Source organism: Belonocnema kinseyi, chromosome 6 (genome assembly GCF_010883055.1).
Source record: "Belonocnema kinseyi isolate 2016_QV_RU_SX_M_011 chromosome 6, B_treatae_v1, whole genome shotgun sequence".
Taxonomy (NCBI): Eukaryota; Metazoa; Arthropoda; class Insecta; order Hymenoptera; family Cynipidae; genus Belonocnema; species Belonocnema kinseyi.
The window spans coordinates 50,836,572-50,852,437 of NC_046662.1; the positions used below are offsets into that span (position 1 = coordinate 50,836,572).

Sequence of the window (15,866 nt, forward strand, 5' to 3'; positions counted from 1 at the left end):
AAGAGATATTCAGATGTTTGGAAAAAATTAAAAATTAATCTGAAACTTGAAATATTTTCTTACGACTTGTAGAAAAAATGAAAATGATTTTGAATTTTGAAAAATTATTTCAAGAGAATATTTCAAAAGAATTTCAAAGATATTTATCCAAATTTGCCTACAATTTTTCAAAAATTTACCTTTTGTTTTAAATTAAGCTTTAGCTATTTGCACCGAGATTTCGATACGATTAGCCGAATTTTTTCGATAAAGACAATTCGATTAATTTTTTAAAACCGTTTCAAGCTTTAAATTAATTCTGAATCTTTTCAAAATTTCTAAATATCTCTTAAAATCAATTACATTTTTTCTACAAATAACAAGTAATAAAACATAAATAAATAACAAAGAATTTTCTGCAAAATGGTTAAATTTCTAACCGGAGTGATGAATTTTTAATTAGAATTATGAATCTCCAACAGACATGCTTAAATTGTAAACAAAATACATGCATTTTTAGCGCAAGAATATAAATTTTCAACCAAACACAGAATACTTACATTTTTAGTTTACACAAATTAATTTTTGACCAAAAAAAAACGACTTTTTAACAAAATAGTTGAATTAAAAAAAAAGTGATAAATTGTTTAATAGAATTATGAAACTTTGAACAAAAATTAAATGTACAAGTTGATGTAGTTCATCCAAAAAAGATCTTAATCTAAAATTTTAAAAGCAGTTGAATTAAAGCGAAACAATAAGAATTTTCATTTAAAAATATCAATTTTCTATATAAAAAAAATAGAATAATTAAATTTCCAGTTAAAAAAAAACTAATTTCAAAACAGAAAGATAAAAATTTACATCAAAATAAGTCAATTTTCAATAAAAGAGATGAATTTTTAACTAAAACTATGAATCTTCAACGAAAAAATATACATTTTCAACCAGATAGATGAATATTGAACTTAAAAAAATCAGTTTTCAACCAAAAATAGAATAGTTAAATTGTAGTTAAAATAATTATTTTTCACAATAAAAACAAGAAATTTTCAACTGACGTGATGGTTGAAAACCTAAAAGACCATTTTTCAACAAAATAGTTGAATTTAAAACTAAAAAAGATCAACTTTTAACCATAAATGGAATACTTAAATTTTTAGTTGAAAAATTAATTTTTAACAAAAAACAACAAATTTTTAAGAAAATAGTTCGCTTTTAAATCAAAGTGATAAATTATAAATACAAATATTCGAACAAGAATACTAATTTGCTAACCAAAAAAGACAATTTTCCAACAAAATATTTGAATTTTCAACTAAAACAAGGCTCTTTTTTAATTAAATAGTTACATTTTTAATTTAAAAAAAAATAATAATCATTTTTAACCAAGCTGATGAATTTTAAAGTAAAATAATGATTCTTTGATTGGAATAGTTGAATTTGAAACCAAAAAATGATTTTTTAACTTAAAAGATTAAATTTTAACTAAAACGATAGAATCTTCAATCGGAATAGTTACATTTTCAGTTCCAAAAATAATAGTTTTTAAATTAAAATGATGAATTTTTAACTGGAATACTTGAATTTTCAGAAAAAAAAATTTCAAACAAGAAGATTAATTTCCTATAAAGAAGACGATTTTTCAACAAAATATATGAATTTTCAAAGAAATAGTTTAATTTTGTACAAAAAAATACGACTTTCCAACAAAATACATGAGTTTTCAACGAAATAGTTGTATTTTCAACTAAAAAGGCAAATTTTCAATTAAATAGTTTCATTTTTAATTTAAAAATATCAGTTTTCAACTAAGAGCGGAATAGTTACATTTTGAGTTGAAAAAAATATATAATTTAAAAAAAAAAAAAAAAAAAAAAAACTGTTTTTAAGTTTTCGCATTATTAACAAAAGTGAATTGTTAAATTTTAGTTTAAAAAATTAATTTTAAGCTGGAGATGAATGTCAACAAAAAGCTCAGTTTAAAAAAAAATAGGCGAATTTTTGAATAAAGTGATGAAATTAAAAAAAAAAATTGTCACCAAGTAATAAAATTTTCATTTAAAGTTAAGCAAATTAATTTTAAACATAAAAGAAAAAAGAGTTTTCAACAAAATAGTTAAATACAGTAATATAAAGCTACTTTTACATGTAAATATTAATTATTATTGAATTTTATATTACAATTTTTAAAAAATTGGGGACGCTCCGGAAAAAAATTTGCTAACAACAAAAAAAATCCCTGACACTTCCCGGTTTTCCTGGTAGAATAGAACACCCCGTTGCTAGATAAAAAAAAAAAAAGATTAATTTATTTATTTACCTGTTTACCCGCCTCTAGGGTTTGAATAGACGTGACAGTTTTCCCGCCAATCTTGAATGTGTTGAGATTATTTGGCCTCACAACTTCGAAGGTTGGATGCTCCTTCAGCCAAGTTTTCAGATTCGCCGCGGTCGGAGCTTCAGCACCTTTATAATAAAGACACCAAATTTTATGTGACGAGATCAAACAAATAAGACGTTAATTAAACTTTAAAAAAAAAACTTAAAAAAAAAAAAAAAGCAGGACTCGGGCTCACATCCAATATAAAAAATAGTGTCAATAGTGGAATAAATTTTGAAAAATAGCGATATAAACATTTTTTCAAGTTTAAAATGTACAATCAATAAAGTTTTACAAATTAAAATGGTATAATTTTAAAAGGGTTTTCATCAAAAAGTTGAAAATGTACAGTGCGAAACTTAAACCTTCGTAAATAAGAAATATAGGGCTTAAAAATATTGTTATTTCAGTGGTTAAGTACTTTTTTTTTTAATTAAAAACTTTTTATATTACATGGGTTCATGTTTCACTTTAAAAAATATATTTGGGTTGCCAATTATATTATTTGAACGAAAATTTCATTTTTTGATTGAAACTTTAATTACTTGATTGAAAGTTAAATTATTGTGCTGAAATTTCTTGTAGACAAAATTTATTTTCAGCTGAAAAATTCGACAATTTGGTAGAAAATCTAACTAAAATACAATTTTTGTGTGTGTTAAAAATCAATTTTTGAAACTGAAAACTGAACAATTTTGTTGAAAATTCAATTGTTTTGTAGAAAAAATTCGTCCTTTTGGCTTGAAAATTCAACAATTTGAAAATCCAACTATTTGGTAAAAAATTCAATTGTTTTGAAGAAAATTCGTGTATTTCTTTCAAATTAATTTTCTTCAAATTAAGCACTCCATTTTTGGGTAAAATTGTTACAACCCAATCCGTTTCGGTTGAAAATCAATTTTTTTTGTTTTTTTGAAAATTCAACTTTCTCGTAGAAAATATGTATTTTCAGCTCAAAAATTCAACAATTTAGTACAAAGTTTAACTAATTGATTGACAATTTATGTGTTTTATTGAAAATTCTTCTTTTATGGTAAAAAACATTTTTAAACTGAAAACTGAACAATTTTGTTGAAAATTCAACTGTTTTAGAGAAAAATTCGTTCCGATTTTGATTGAAAAATAGACTATTTTCTTGAAAATACGCCTTTCGGCTTAAAAATTCAACGATTTCGTTGAAATTTGGTTTATTTACAGAAAAATCATTGCCGGTAAAAAAATCAATTGTTTTTTTTTTGTGAAAATTCGTCTTTTTGGTTGAAAATTTAACTGTTTGGTTGATTTTTTATCCTGACTAAAAAATCTTATTTGGTTGAAAAAAAATTTTGTTTCACAGATGAACTATTATATTTTTCGTTCAGAATTCATCTTGCATGGTTAACAATTTTATTTATTAATAATAGATTTTATGCTTTCACGATGATTCATTTAGATAAAAAACCTTTTGCTTGAAAATTAATTTCTTCAGTTGAAGATTCATCATTTTAATTGAAACTTAATTTATTTGTTTAAAAAAAAGTCACTATTTTGTTGCAAATCAGTCTTCTTGGGTTGAAAATGATCATTTTTATCAAAAATTTAACAGTTTTGCAGAAAACCTGTCTTTTTAGCTTGAAAATTCAGTAATTTAGTAGCAATTTTTTTTCCCTGATGAATGAAAAATCACATATTATGTTAAAAATACGTCTTCTTGACTTGAAGGTTTAAAAAATTTGTTTCTTTTCCTTTTTGTCTGAAAAAGCTGTTTTGTTGGAAAAATCTATTTTATTTATATTTAAAAAAAAACATTTTTTTGGTCGAAATATGAACTATTAATTTATCGTTAAGAATTAATCATTTATTAATTGTTACCAATTGTATTTATTTGTTTAAAATCTAATGATTTTGTTGAAAAATCGACAATTTTATTAAAAATTCATCCTTTTTTGGTTAAAATTAAACAGTTTTGTGAAAAAAAGACGTTTGGTTTGAATTTTTTTTTGGGTAGAATATTCATAATTTTAGTTAAAAAATCAACTATTTTGGTACATAATTAAAGTAGGATTTTTTTTCTTGACTCAAAAATCAAATATTTTATGAATTTTTTATTTAAAATAAATTATTCATCGTTTATGGTTAAAAATTGTATTAATTAATTAAAAATATAATTGAATTGTTACAAAATTGACAATTTCGTTAAAAATTTATCCTTTTTGGTTAAAATAAAAATTTTTAATGAAAATTCGTCTTTTATGTCTTGAAAATTCAAAAATTTGGTTGAATTTTCAATTATTTTGTTGAAAAGTGGTATTTTTTATGAATTTAACAGTTTATGATTAAAAATTTAATTTGTGTTCGTTTGAAATATCCAAATATTACTTTTTTCTTCTTCTGAATTCATCATTTTGATTGAAAATTTAACGTAAAGCCTTTTAAAATGAAACTTAATATAGTATAAGCATTAATTTTATTTTATTCTTTAAATTATGCTCTTATTTTCATAAAAAAATCTCCTTATTTACCTTTTTTTTAAGAGACTTTTCACCCATAAAGCCTTATATTTCTATAAAGATATTTTCGATTTGCAACTATAGAATTGAAATATCTCGTTAAGGAAATATTTGAATTTGGAAAAAACCTGGAAAAATGCCCTGAGAATTCAGTCTTTTTAAAAATCTAAAGGTGTAAAAATAGTACTATTATTATGTAAAATTAAATCACTTTTTTTCATTTGAAAAAGCAACTTTGATTTAATTAATATGTTTAATTTACAAAGGTTTGAAATAAAAAATATTCAAAAAATACTTAGTAATTGAATTTTTACCAGAAATCTATGAATTTGAATAATAATTAAAAATAATTTTTATTTTACATTTCTATACTTCAATTTCATTTAAATTTTCCGTTAAAAAAGTTAATTGTCAATCAAGATAAAAAAGACTTTTCAACAAAATAGTTAACATTTCAACTAATATGATTTATCTTCAACAGAAATAGTTGAATTTTAAACAAAATACATCAATCTTCAACTAAAGAAGATGGATTTTCAGCCAATAATATTCATTCTCAGCAAAAAATATAACAGTTGATATTTCAACCAAAAAAGATCTTAATTTCAAATGAAGCAGTTGAATTCAACCAAAAAACACGAATTTTCAACGAACAAATATTTTTCAGACAAGAGTGAGAAAATTTTTTAAACAAACTGTTGAATTTTTATACAAAAAATGAATTTCCAAACGAGAAAATTAATTTACTACCAAAAAGGATGAATTTTCAACTAAACAAAAATCAATTTTTTTGGCAAAAATTGAAAAGTTAAATTTTCTGCTAAAAAATTATTTATCAGCCAACACAAAAAAGAAATTAAAAAAAAAAATGGTTAATTTTTTTCACCGAAGTGATGCAGCATTTTTAACTAGCATGATTAATCTGCAACCTAGATGATTGAATTTCAAACATAATACAAGTATTTTCATTTAAAGAAGATAAATTCTCAACCAAAAATAGAATACTTAAATTTGTAGCTGAAAAAATTAATTTTTAACAACAACAAAAAACTAATTTTTAACAAAATAGTCCAATTTTTAAGCTGTGATAAATTTTTTATTCAAATTATAAAACTTGAAAACAAAATTTGTTTACAAAGTAGTTCAACTTTCAAACAAAAAAGATGAATTCTCAGCAACAAATGTGCTAGTTGATATTTCAACAAAAAAAAAGATATAAATTTGATATAAAAAAAAAAAAAACAGTGGGCAAACAAAATAGTGAATTTTTAACAAAATACATAAACTTTTAAGCAAACATTTGAATTTTCATTTAAAAATATAAATTTTCGACCAATAAATAGAATAATTAAATTTTCAGTAAACAAAAATTAATTTTTAGTGAAAGATATGCATTTTTAATTAAAAGTATTATTATTTTTAAAAAAGGTGCATTTTTAACAAAATAGTTGAATCTTCAACCATAACAAGAAAGAAAAAAAGGAAACCAAATTGTTGAATTTTCAAGATAAAAATACGATTTTTTCACAAAACAGCTGAATTAAACCAAAAAAAAACAACGAATTTTCAATTGAAAAGATTTTTAAGCCGAGAAGGGAGACGAAATTTCAACCAAATTGTTGATTTTTTAAGCAAAACATTGAATTTTTAACAATATACATGATAATTGAAGAAGACATTTAAATTTTTATTTTAAAAATATGAATTTTCGACCAAAAAATCGAATAATTAAATTTGCAGTAAAAAAAAATATTTTCAATGAAAGATATGAATTTTCAAATAAAATTATGAATCTTTAAACAAAAAAGTAAATTTTCAACAAAATAGTTCAATCTTCAACCATAACAAGAAAGAGAAAAAACGTAAACCAAATTTGTCGAATTTTTAAGATAAAAATACGATGTTTCACAAAAAAGTTCAATTAAACAAAAAAATACGAATTTTCAACCAAAAAACTTTTAAATGTTCATTTAAAAATATAAATTTTCGACCGAAAAATATAATAATTAAAATTTTCAGATAAAAAAATTAATTTTCAATGAATATGAATATGAATTTGCCAATAAAATTATGAATCTCTAAATTTAAACAAAAAAGGTGAATTTTGAGCAAATTAGTTCAATTAATTCAACAATTTGTCAAACAAATTGTTGAATTTTTAAGATAAATAGACAAATTTTTCACAAAACAGTTGAAACAGTTGAAATTGCAATCAAATTGTTGAATTTTTAAGCAAAACATTGAACCTTTAACAAAATAAATGAATTTTTAAGCAAACCTTTGAATTTTCATTTTAAAATATACATTTTCGGTCAAAAAATATAATAATTGAATTTTCAACTAAAAAAATTAATTTTCAATGATAAATGTGAATTTTTAATTAAAATTATGAATCTTTTTTTTTAAAAAAAAGGTGAATTTACAACAAAATAGTTTAATCTTTAACCAGAACAAGGAAGGGAAAAAATGTAACTTAAATTTTTGAATTTTTAAGATAAAAAGACAAATTTTTCACAAAACAGTTGAATCAAACCAAAAAACACGAATGTTCATTTAAAAAAATATTTTGTAGCCAGGAGAGAAGAAATTTCAATCAAATTGTTGAATTTTTAAGCAAAAATTTGAATCCTTAACAAAATAAATGAATTTTTAAGCAAACCTTTGAATTTTCATTTTAAAATATAAATTTTCGCCCCAAAAATATAATAATTGTATTTTCAACTAAAACAAAATTAATTTTCAAGTAGAAATAATTTTTAAGCCAAGAGAGAGAGAAGAAATTTCAATCAAACTGTTGAATTTTTAAACAAAACATTGCATTTTTAACAAAATACATGAATATTCAAGAAAAAATTTTTATTTCAAGTTAGAAAAAAAATAATAATTTTCAATTAAAGATATGAATTTTTAATTAAAATTATGAATCTTTAAAAAAAGTGAATTTTCACAAAAAGTTGAATTTTAAACAAAAAAATTTAATTTTTAACAAAACAAAGTTGATTTTCAACGAAAAAACTTAGGGACCAAAGGGTACTTTTTGTCATACTCACACCCATTTCGTACTTTTTCACACTGAAAGGGCTGTCAAAATCAGCATAAATTTATAAAATTCTAAAGCAATTTAAGTTAAATTCAAATTAATCGTAAAACCATCGTAAAATTTAATGCAAATGAAAAGAATTTCGATTAAATTCATAAAAATTCGAGATGATGAAATGGCTAAAAATCTCTAGGTGAGGTTAAAATACTTCAGAACCAATCAAATAAAAACTTTTAAAAATTCAAAGAAAATCCATAAAACTAACTTGAATTGAATTAATTTCTTAGAATTCAAGCTAATTTAATAATAATTAAGACTGAATTCCAAATAATTATTTTTAATCTCTTAAAATCTTGCAAAGAATTGAAATCAATTAAAAAATATTTCAAAATTCATCGAATTAAGTAAATTTGTAATGATTTTCGAAAAATTAAAAAGGCATTCATCAAAAGAATTTGATAAAATGCCTATGAATTTAAGGTGTCTTTAAAATAGTTCAAGATGAATGAAATAAAAACTTTTTAAGAATCCATCGAATTGAGTAAAATTAAGTGAATTTCGAAAAATTTCAAAGATTTTAAAAGAATTCAGGATCAATTAATAAGAATCAAGAGCCAAATTACAAATTATTTGCAAAAAAAATTTGAAAATCACTTCAAATCTTTGAAACTACGAAATTTCTTCACTTTGCGTAAACAAATTCTTTGCAATCGATTGAAATATTAAAATCATTTAAAATTATTAAAACCCTTGAAATTGTTTAAATCTCTTGAAAAAACCTTGGGATCTTAAAAAACATAAACGAAAATATTTCAGTCTTTTAAATGTCTTTAAACTATTGAAATAAATAAACAAAAATCTGGTTAACTTTTAAAATTTCCTAAAGCATTTCAAATCCTTTAAAATTTTGTTAAAGTTCTGAAGATGCCTTAAAATATTTCATATTCTTTGATCAATTTATCAATTTATATTTATTTATTTATTAGTTATCAAAACTATAATTTTTTTTTTTTAATCATCGGAAATAAATAAATTTAGAAAAATTTAGGTAAATTAAAAAAAAATTAAAAAGAATTTCAAAGACTTAGAAGATTTCAGGATAAATTATTAATAAGAATTCCGGGTATATTAAAAAAAAAAAATAATTTTAAATCTCTTCAAATGTTTAAAAACCTTAAAAATACCTCACTTCTCGAAATGTTTAAAAATATTTTAAATCCTTATAGATCCTGTAAAATCGTTCCATATCTTCCGAAATTCTAAAAAAAAATATCTTTCACCTACAATATTGCAATCGCTTTGAAATCCCTTCAAATGATTGAAATCATTTTAAAAAATGTCGAAGAATCTTTTTAGATTCCCTTAAATATTTAAAACCTTTTGAAATTTCTATAAATTAATTAAATTAATTAATAATTTCTTGGAATCTTTTCAAATTCCCTTTCATATTTCAAATTACCCTAAAATTTTGAAAATCCCTTAAAATGGTTGAAACATATCAAAAAATTTATCGGAATCTTTAAAAATACCCTAAGTTAAAAAAAAATTCAAGACACTTCAGAAATATGTCCATAGGGACCAAATCTTGAAAACAAATCAAAATGACGAATTTTTTTTTTCTTCAAAAACTTCCAATTCTCGAGCAGAAAATATCAATTTCCAAAGACAAATTTTCAACAAAATAGTTCAAACGAGAGCAAAGCGAAAAATCGGGTCAAAATTCTAGATTTCAGGTGTTTAATCGCTAAACAAAAAAAGGCATCAAATTGCGGCGTGAGTCCAAGACCTGTAAAATATTTCAATAAATTCCATACCTGTAAAAACTTTGCCAGTTTTTCTTTCAAAAACCATCACTCTACCCTCTGGTTTTAAACCTTTCGAAATTTCTCTCGCCGTTTTAGGCGACGGAACCGGAACCGGAACTGGTTTATCCTTCGGCCAAGTTTCTTGCGCGTGTGCCAAGATACAATTATCCGAACAATAAATGCTTGAATTTCTTGCCTCCTTTTTACAAACAACACACTGAGTTATTCCAGAACCTTGGGCCGCTATTTTTTCCAGGGCAGAATTCGTGCCGTCTGCGATAGTAACAATATTTCGACTCGGAGACGCCACCCTCGATTTCCCGTCCAAAGTTTGAAAAAGAGCTTCAGTCGATTTGCGTTTCGAAATTAATAGCGAAGCAGCAGCAGCAGCAGCAGCAGCAGCAGCAGCATGTTTTCCTTTTGTTTCCTCAGCTTTCTTTTTTGTACAGTTGGGACAGACCCACTCGATGCCCTGCTCTTCCATTTGTTGTCCTGAAAAATTAAAAATTTAGTCATATTAATTATTAAGAAGAAAAATTTATTCAGGGTGGCCCGATTAATTTAGGGGAAAAAAGTTTTTCACGCTCCATGTTATTTAAGAAATCGAAGACTAAATCGAAAAATTGTTCCATTCGAAGTAATAAAAATTGAACTGCAAATGAAAGCACTCAAAGCAAAACTCTCTTGAATTTTGAACAGTTTTCAATCAGGGTGGCTGTTTTAATCAAAGAAAAAAATTCCCGGTCATTTCTCGGTTCGCAAACAGATTTTTCACGGCCAATGATATTTAAAAAATCAAACTATATTCTCAACATTTTTCCATATAAAGTAATAAACAATAAACCACAAATTAAAGCATTCAAAGTAGAACCCTTGAATTCCAAACTTTTAAAATTGAAGTTTAAAAAATTTTTCAATTCAAAAATTTTGTATTCAAATGCTCAAAAATTTACACGTACATGTTTTTTTAAAAATATGTTGCAATTAGGTGATAAACAAATGTTAAATAAGACAAACAAACAAGTTGCAATTTGTTGTAAGCCGGAAAATGACCAGAAAATTTTTTTCTTCGATTAAAACGGCCACCCTGAAAAATGGCCTATTTACATTTCCAAATGAGAACTAATTTTCAATTTAAAAAAAATTAAACTATTTTTTTACAAAGCGATTCAATTTCTTACCACATAGTGAAATCCGTTACCAAATTGTTGAATTTTCAAGCAAAAAAGATGAATAGTCTGCATTTTTACACCATAAAAGTTCAATTTTATACCAAAAAATTAGGTAGATGAATTTGTATGGAAAAAAAATGAATTTCCAATTAAAACAACAATAAAAATAAATTTTCTGCGAAAAAGTTGAATTTTATATCAAATTTTTCCATTTTTAACAAAATAGTTTAATCCTCAATCAAAATAGATGAATTTTCGAGTAAGCAGTTGCATTTTTAACCAAAAAGAGATGAAATTTCTACAAAAAAAAAAATGAATTTTCCAGCAAGAACAATTTTTCAGTCAAGAATGAAAAATAATGTTAAGCAAATTGTTGAATTTTCAACAAAAAAGATTAATGTTTATCAAAAAATGTTATAGTAGATATGCCCACAACAAAATTTTGATAAAAAATAAAAAACAGATATGACCAACAAGTATATATTTTCAACATGACTTAATTTTGACCAACAAAATACGAATTTTCAAAAAATTTTCTAGAAAACAGTTTAATTTTATACCAATTTGTTGCATTTTTCAAGCCTAATTCTCTATACAAAAATTTAATTTTAAAAACGAGAACATGAAATAACAACAAAAAAGTTTATTTACAATTAATCAGTTGACTTTATTAACTAAATATTTGAATGTGCAGTACAAAAAAACTTTTTCAAGACAAAAAGAATTTTTAATTTAATTTTTGATACCAAAAAGGAGTGAAATTTTTAATGAATAATTTTTTTTGGTTCAAAATTCTACCATTTAGTTAAAGATTTAACTATTTTATTGAAACCTAAAGTCTTTTGTTGAAAAGTCATCGTTTTTGGTCAAAAAATTATATTGTTTGGTAGAAAATTCATTTTTTTAAATTGGAAATTCATATGTTTTTGTTGAAAATTCACCTTTTATATTTGAAAGTTAATCATTTTTATTGAAAAGTCTACTATTATATTTTTGGTGTTTAGTTCGAAATTCTACAAATTGTTTGAAAGTTTATTTATTTTATTAAAAATTAAACTAGGTTCCTAAAAAGTCACCCTTTTTCGTTTAAAATTAACCTCTTGGTTCAAAAAATCTATAGAGATTGAAAGTTAGTTCTTTTGTTCAAAAATAAAACAAAAAATGTATTATGTCTGTTTCAAAATTAATCTGAATTCAACTATTTTGTTAAAGTCATATTTTTTGTCGAAAATTGATACTTTTGGATTGAAAATTCTCTTTTACTTAAAAAATCGTCTTTTTGGGTGGAAAATTCAACTATTTGTTTAAAAATTATCCCCTTTTAGCTAAAAATTATACTATTTGATTGAAAAATTCAACTGTTTTGTTACAATGTCATGTTCTTTGATTCAAGATCGATCCTTTTTGATTCAATGCTAATTATTTTTATTTGAAAAAAAATTATATTTTTATTTTATAATTAATTTAAATTCAACTATTTTCTTAAAAAGTAATATTTTTTAACAAAATTTCAACTGATTTATTAAACACGTGTATTTTTGGATAGAAAATCAATCCTTTCAGTGTAAAAATCCGCATTTGTTAGAAAAGATTTTAGTTAACAAAGAAAAATTTTTTAGTTGAAAATTCCTCTTCCTTGCTTCAAAATGGAAAAATATCAAAAATCCACAACTTTAATTCTTTTCGAAAAATCCCCTGTTCAAATTCAGAATTAAAATGTATTTTGAAAATGTTCCGTCTCAACTTAGAATTAGAATTTCTTCTTTTAAAAAATCCCCTGTTCCAGGGAATTTTAATTTTAAATAGTTGAAAAATCCTTAAAATGTTTCAAAATTTTATTTTAAAATCTTGAAACATCTACATGCTGTTTTACATTTTTTCAAATTTTTTTTTTTTTAATTCTGCCAAATTAATGAAATTTTCTTAAAATCTTCTACATTCATTTTTGAAATTTTTTAAAATCGTTATAAATCTTTTTCATTATTCTCTTAAAATTAGTTTATTAAAATAAAAAATAATTTCAAATTTTCCTAGGAAATGTTTTTATTCTTTTGAAGCCTGTAAATTTTGCGAAGTTTTTTTTTTTAGGTTTCAAATAAAATTAGGAATTTTTAACTGAAATAGCTGATTTTAAACAAAAAATATGAGTTTTCTATTTAAATGGATCAATTTATAACAAAATTAATTTGCCAGAAAAAAATAAACAGATTTTCAACCAAAATGAATTTTAAACTCAAAAAAAAAATCAGTCCTCAAACAAAAAATAGAATAGTTAAATTTTCCGTTAACAAAATTAAATTGCCACCAAAAAATGAACAGATTTTTAACCAAAGTGATAATTTATCAACCGAAAAGATAAATTTTAAAACAAGAACATTAATTTTCTTTTTAAAAAAATGATATTTCAACCAAAGACATCAATTTTCAATGAAATAGTTGAATTTTCAACCAACCAAGACAAGTTTACGACTAAATACTTAAATTTTGAAATAAAAAAGAAAAATTGATTTTCCACTAAAAACTGAATAGTTTAATTCTCAGTAAAAAAAAATTAATTTTCAATCAAACTGATGAATTTACAACTAAAATGAATCTTTAAGTGAAATAATTGAATTTTTTAAACCAAAAACATCAATTTTGAAACCAAAATTAACATTTTCAATCAAGAAGATTAATTTATAGCAAAAAAGTCCGTTTTCGAACTAAAAAAGATAATTTTGCAACCGAAAATTAAATAGATATGTTTTGAGTTAAAACAAGTAACGTTCTTGCAAAGACATTAATTTTTAATTAAAACGACGGAATATTCAATTAGAATAGTCATTTTCTGTTAAAACTTAGTCTTCAAGAAAAAAAATTAACAAAAAGTCAAGAAAAAATAAATTTAAAACAAAAGTTCTCATTTTTCAACCAAACGAATTAATTTTCTGTCAAAAAAGAACGAATTTTCAACAAAATTGTCAAATTGTTCACGAAATAGAGAAATTTTCAAATAAAACGATGAATCTCAAACCAAAAAATTCATTTTTAACAAAAGGATTTAGCGATCAAAAAAGTAGTTGAACTTTCAACCAAAAAAGGTAAATTATCGATGAAAAATTTATTTGTTCTTTCAGCCACAACAATATTTTTATTTTTATCCAAAGAGAGTTTAATTCCACACAAAAAAAATATAATTTTCTACAAGATCTGAACGCAAATAGTTAAATGTTTAAACAAAAAAATAATTTTACAAATAAACCAATCAATATTTAACCAAACAAAAATTAATTTTGAACCAAACTGTTGAATTTTCAACCAAAAAGATGAGTTTTTAACTAAGAAGATTAATTTCTATAAAAAAAGACGACATTTCAACTGAAATACTTAAATTTTTAACTGCAAAAAATTAATGTTCAACCGAAGAGATGAATTTTAAACTAAAACGATGGAATATTCTACTGGAAGTTACTTTTTTATTTTAAACCCAAGATTTTAACTTTCAAAGAATCCAATTTTCTTGCCAAAAATATAAATTTTGAACAAAAAATGTAACAATTAAGATTTCAGCAAAAAAAAAAACAAAAAAAAAACATAATTTTAATTCGAAAACAGTTGAATTCAACCAAAAATACAACTTTTCAACATAAATTGAATTTTCAATTAAGAAAGAATTTTCATTCACGAGAGAAAAAATTGCAATTAAACTGTTGAATGCACATGCAAAAAGATTAATTTTCTACCAAAAAGAACGAATTCTCAACAAAATTTACGAATTTTCAAGCAAATACTTGAACTTTTATGTAAAAACGATCAATTTTCAACCATGAAACGAAACATTTAAATTTTCAATTTAAAAAATTCATAAATAATGTTTGTTAAGGCCTATACCGCAATAGGTATCAACAAACATTATTTACAATGCCGCAGAAATACATACATTACAAAATTAATTTCCAGCAATGAAAAAAAAAAGAATTTTCAAAAAAATAGTTACATACAGTAATATAAAGTTATTTTTACAAATGAAGAATTATTGTTATTCACATTTATATTGAAATTAAAAAAAAAAATTAAACACGCTTCGGAAAGAATTGTCTGACTTAAAAAAAAAAAAAATTCCTGACATTTCCATATTTTACCAGATATATAAAAATTTTTGGCATATCAATAAATTAATTTTTAAAACTAACCCATCGCTTTGCTGACGTGAACACATTTTCCATGGAACCAATCTTCACACACGTCACAACAAATCATAAATCGATTATTATGCGGCCTTTTACAAATACACCATAATCGATCGGGATCATCCTCAGAATCGGAATTTTCGTCACCTTCGTCTTCAAACTCGTCGTCATCTGCCTCCGATTCCATTTCTTCCCTTTGGATTAATTCTTCTAGGGTAGGCTTGCTGTAAAATGCAATTTGAATTTTCAATGTCCATTTCAATGTGATAAAAACTAAAGAGAAAAAAAAAACCAAGTACATATTTAAAATTAAACAATTGAGTGTTTACAGCACTAAAATGTTTATTTTTTAAACTTAAACAAGGTGGCAGTTTTAATAGAAAGAAAAAACTTCCGGTTATTTCCCGGTTCGCAAACATTTTTCACGGCCAATGAAATTTAAAAACTCAAACTATATTCTCAACATTTTTCCATATAAAGTAATAAACAATAAATAACAAATTAAAGCATTCAAATTGGAACCCTTGAGTTCCGAACTTTTAAAAATGAAGTTTAAAAGTTTTTCAATTCAAAAATTGGGCATTCAAATGCTCAAAAATTTTCACGTACAAAATGGAAGGAACTAACACTTTCCTAAAAAATATTCTAGAAGATTTAAAAAACACTTTCTAAAATTTGAATAATTTTTAATCTTTTTAAAACTCCTAAATATCTCCTAAAATTACTGAAATTTTTTCTACAAATGTTCATTTGTAAATCATACATCAAATTTTAAAAATTTCTTTTACAAATTAAGCACTTTTCGAAATTTTAACGATTCCAGGTTTTC

General features: G+C 23.2%; 1 protein-coding gene across 2 annotated transcripts in view; it reads right to left on the reverse strand.

The window, feature by feature from the left end:
- LOC117175179 (titin homolog) overlaps positions 1 to 15,866 on the reverse strand; it is a 97,953-nt gene that overhangs the window by 24,270 nt on the left and 57,817 nt on the right. For both annotated transcript variants that reach the window (XM_033364801.1, XM_033364802.1), the window contains 3 exons: positions 15,041 to 15,261; positions 9,706 to 10,188; positions 2,303 to 2,448 (listed from right to left, as the gene is read on the reverse strand). In XM_033364801.1, the coding sequence (XP_033220692.1) occupies positions 2,303 to 2,448; positions 9,706 to 10,188; positions 15,041 to 15,261 (850 nt within the window). The remainder of the gene's footprint in view (positions 1 to 2,302; positions 2,449 to 9,705; positions 10,189 to 15,040; positions 15,262 to 15,866) is intronic.